The following is a 3,776-nucleotide window of genomic DNA, read 5'->3' on the forward strand; positions in this document are numbered from 1 at the left end:
TTATTTTAGCTCCTGAATACAGACATACTTTAATTAACGAGTAATATAATAAACCGAGCGAACAAGATATTGTGGAGGAATTGCAAACGACAAAAGGCCGTCAACAGAGTACAAGATAGAGGGTATTAATTAATTTCCAACTATAACAATAAATTTACAACTTAAGACATCATGTCGATTGAAGCGTTATCCGGCAAAGTTTTCCTGCTGGTAACTGGTGCGAGCCGCGGTATCGGTCGCCAAATCGCGATAACATTTGGATCGATGCTGGAGGAAGGCTCGCACGTGCTTTTATTAGCGAGAAATAAGGAAGGATTGAAAGAAGTTGCAAAAAGTATACCTTCTAATGTGAAAGTTTGTACCATTAGTGCGGACTTAAGTAAATCAACTGATACCATATTGAAAGGTAAATTGTTCTCATTATCAAAATTGAGCGGCGCATACACACACACACACATCACACACGCGGAAAGAATTTGTTGAAAGGTTTAAAAATTGTGCTGAATACATATCTGAAAATTAATTCTTGTTGGATCATCAAAAAATTTTGTTGGAATCTTAAAAATTATAAGCATTGCTATAAAATTTTATATTATATTCTAGCAATTATTTTGACTTTCCAACAAAATTATTTTGATTATTGAACAAAAATTATTTTCAGATCTGCAGGATCCAGCAAAATTGTTCTTTCCGTGCATAGATGCAATGATTGAAGGGATTTCATTCATCTTGCAATAACAATTTCATTTTTATGCGTCCTAGAATTCATATCGGAATCTTTGAGGGGAACTACTTCCAATGCGTTTGATCGAGTGGTCCTGATACATAATGTTGGCTTCATCGGCAATGTCTTCCAAACTCTAAACGATATAGTGGACCTGAACATCTGGAGAGAATTTTACGATGTTAACTTTCATGTGCCTGCCATATTAAACGCGGTGGTCATGAATACATTTAATAGTAAAGCTATTAAGAAGACAATCATCAATATTACATCGCCGTTGGCTATTCAACCGCTCGTTTGTCTTGGCCAATACTCCTCGGCAAAAGCAGCACGAGAAATGTACTTTAAGGTATATGTACATATACAAAGGACGATAGTGCTAGAAAGTCTGAAAAGTTTGTTGGATACAGATATATCTGGAAACACCTCTCGTTGGATCATCAAAATAATTTTGTTGAAAATTCAAATTGATTGCTAGAATATCAAAACGCTTTACAGCAATGATTATTACTTTTAAGCTTTCGACAAAATTATTTTCAGATCAAAATTTTTTGACCTTCCAGCAAAATCGTTCTTTCCGTATATTTTTTTAATACACAATATTTATATAATCATAAAATAGATATCATATTCTTTTATGTGCATTTTTCTTTGTACAGGTCTTTGCTCTGGAAAATCCTGATGTTAATGTGTTAAGTTACTCACCAGGACCTGTCGATACGGATATGTACACAACATTGTGCGAAAAATTTGCTGATTCAAAAACTAAAAAAATGTTTAATCAAATGAAAGAGATGGGAACCGTGTTGACTACAGAACAGACTGTCAATCATCTTGTGCAAGTCTTGAAAGAACAGAAATATAATTCGGCTGATCATGTGGATTATTACGACAAATCTACTTACGAGAGTATTCAAAAATCAAAAGATACATAACTTCTGCTCTAGCGTGAAGTGATGGATAGATGCACATGCGTATCGCGCATTACTATAATACAAACACACATTGTTGCACGGTGCAGGTATATAGTTTTGTAATATTAAAGATTGGGCTCGAGTACAATCCCTGTTAAAAAAATCGATAGAAAACGATAGGAACCGATAGAATCTGTCAAATATTTTATCGTGTCCTATCGTATCTAGCGTTCCACTTTTCTATTCCGAAAGAAATGTTATCGTTTTCTATCATTATTTGATAAAAGCGATTTTAATCGTTGAAATATCGATAGAATTTCTATGATAATTACTTATTGTTTTATACTGTTTTGATGAAATTTATAATAAATAAATGATTAAACATTATTATAATAAATTGTTTACACATGATAATTTTTTTAGGGTTCATAACTGAGATTAAAAACGATTATATCATTTTCTATCGTTTTCTATAAATTTTTTTTTAACAGAGATTAAGCTTCATTTAAGATTTTTTAGAAGTTTCTAGCATATCAGGTTCATCCACTATGATTTTTCAAAAATTGCGGAAAACGCGTTCTTTAAGGAATTTAACTCCATTTTTCTCAAAAATGTGACGTGATGGACAAATTCCGAAGACAGCATCATTTCAGCGCCCCAAAATCTACGAGAATCCATTCTCCTTTTGCAGGAAACATTTAGCATGATATCAACACTCGATGAATGACATTGTAATAAATTTTGATTCCACTTCTCCCCTCCGCCTCCAACTCTGATGACAATTGTCACCTTAAAACTTCTCTGTGATTAATGTCGCATTATAGGGTATATCATTTGCCAGTTTAGTCCCAAAATTGAGGGTCCAGAAAACGGGCGAAAAAAACATTTTTTGAGTCACCTCTTTGCTAAAAAAAAAAAGTTGTTTCTTTCAGCATAAAATATCACACGTCTTGTATTCTGTATGCGCGAATTTTGGGAACCTGTATACAGCATTATAAATGAAGTTCTACGGTCCAACCAAATGTGTTTGCAAACAGATATCCGAGAGAAATTGCCTTCAAAATTAATCAAGAGAATTGTGAGGCAAGCTTTAAACTATAATAACGATCTATTGAGTCCATCTTTCTTTTTCACACGCACGCACGCACGCACGCATTAATAATTAAGATCCTTTATCGTTAAATCATATCATCATCATCTTGCAGATACATCCTGTAAAGACCGACATAATCGATTACTCATTATTTATTTGGAAATTTATGAGCGTATCCAGGATTTTTTTCCGGGGAAGGTTTTATCAATCCTGTTAACTTAACACATAAATTTTGTGCATTAATAAATTGCTTTATTCGATATTTTTCAGAGGGGGGAGGGAGAGAGAGTTTGAATTCTCCAATCCTCCTCCTTTCCCCCTTGAGAGAGCCCATAATATTGTATTGTATATATGCAAGTAAAAGATTAAAAATTGTTACTAGCACTTTCCGCGTTCTGTGCCAAAAAATACAAATGCGAGAACAATCTCTCTGTGAGATCCCTGGCAGTAAAAAAAAATAGTTCATAAATGTTATTGTTGCGTCCGCCGCTCTCGTTCGAGACACTCACGCTTCACTCGCACACGCGTCCGCGCGCTTCCGGAATCACGGAAATGATTCAGCGATCAGATATGCAAAACCCTTTATTTCGTAAGTAAATAGAGATGTCAACGAGACATCGCGTCAATTCAATTACAAGAATCGGCGTAAATAAGAACATAGCAACCACGGAAAGAGGAGCGTCGTCTCAGAGAGAAACATGCGGACACAACACTCTATACATATATTTACAATTACGCGTGCGTATATGTATATCTTACAATATGAGAGCCGAGCACGGGTGTTGGTGTGTGAAATTCTTATCGTTACAATATCCAATCGTACACGATCTGCGTGCCACACTTGTCGGTTATGAAACACCATGAAGTTCTTTGCATGAAGCCGAAAACTTGTAACAAATTAAATTGACAAACAATTTGATATCTTTCGATGCTAATATGCATCTCTAAGATTCCCCTCCTCATAGGTAATTACTTCGCTATATTTGATTATTTTTTGGAGTCTATTCTATCTAAAACTTGTTAGAATAAAAAGTCAATTTACTAG

The 3,776-nt window shown here is 34.6% G+C and overlaps 2 protein-coding genes across 2 annotated transcripts in view; both read left to right on the top strand.

Moving 5' to 3' along the window:
- Window positions 1-33, top strand: part of LOC105450633 — a 30,773-nt gene extending 30,740 nt beyond the window's left edge. The window contains exon 9 of the mRNA XM_011690565.1: window positions 10-33. Within this exon, the coding sequence (XP_011688867.1) occupies window positions 10-33 (24 nt within the window). The remainder of the gene's footprint in view (window positions 1-9) is intronic.
- On the top strand, window positions 13-2,025 carry LOC105450572 (sepiapterin reductase-like). Its single transcript, XM_011690501.1, has 3 exons — window positions 13-406; window positions 763-1,073; window positions 1,384-2,025. Exons 1-3 carry the CDS (start codon window positions 172-174, stop codon window positions 1,657-1,659), a joined length of 822 nt encoding a protein of 273 aa, XP_011688803.1. The 5' UTR covers window positions 13-171; the 3' UTR covers window positions 1,660-2,025.
- The last annotated feature ends 1,751 nt before the right edge of the window (window positions 2,026-3,776 follow it).

Source organism: Wasmannia auropunctata, unplaced genomic scaffold (assembly GCF_000956235.1).
Source record: "Wasmannia auropunctata unplaced genomic scaffold, wasmannia.A_1.0 LD336060.1, whole genome shotgun sequence".
Lineage (NCBI taxonomy): Eukaryota > Metazoa > Arthropoda > Insecta > Hymenoptera > Formicidae > Wasmannia > Wasmannia auropunctata.

Coding starts and splice junctions, on each gene's coding strand:
- LOC105450572 (XM_011690501.1), top strand. CDS start 172: ATGTCGATTGAAGCGTTATCCGGCAAAGTTTTCCTGCTGGTAACTGGT. Junction 407..762: donor AACTGATACCATATTGAAAG/GTAAATTGTTCT, acceptor TATGCGTCCTAG/AATTCATATCGGAATCTTTG. Junction 1,074..1,383: donor CACGAGAAATGTACTTTAAG/GTATATGTACAT, acceptor TTCTTTGTACAG/GTCTTTGCTCTGGAAAATCC.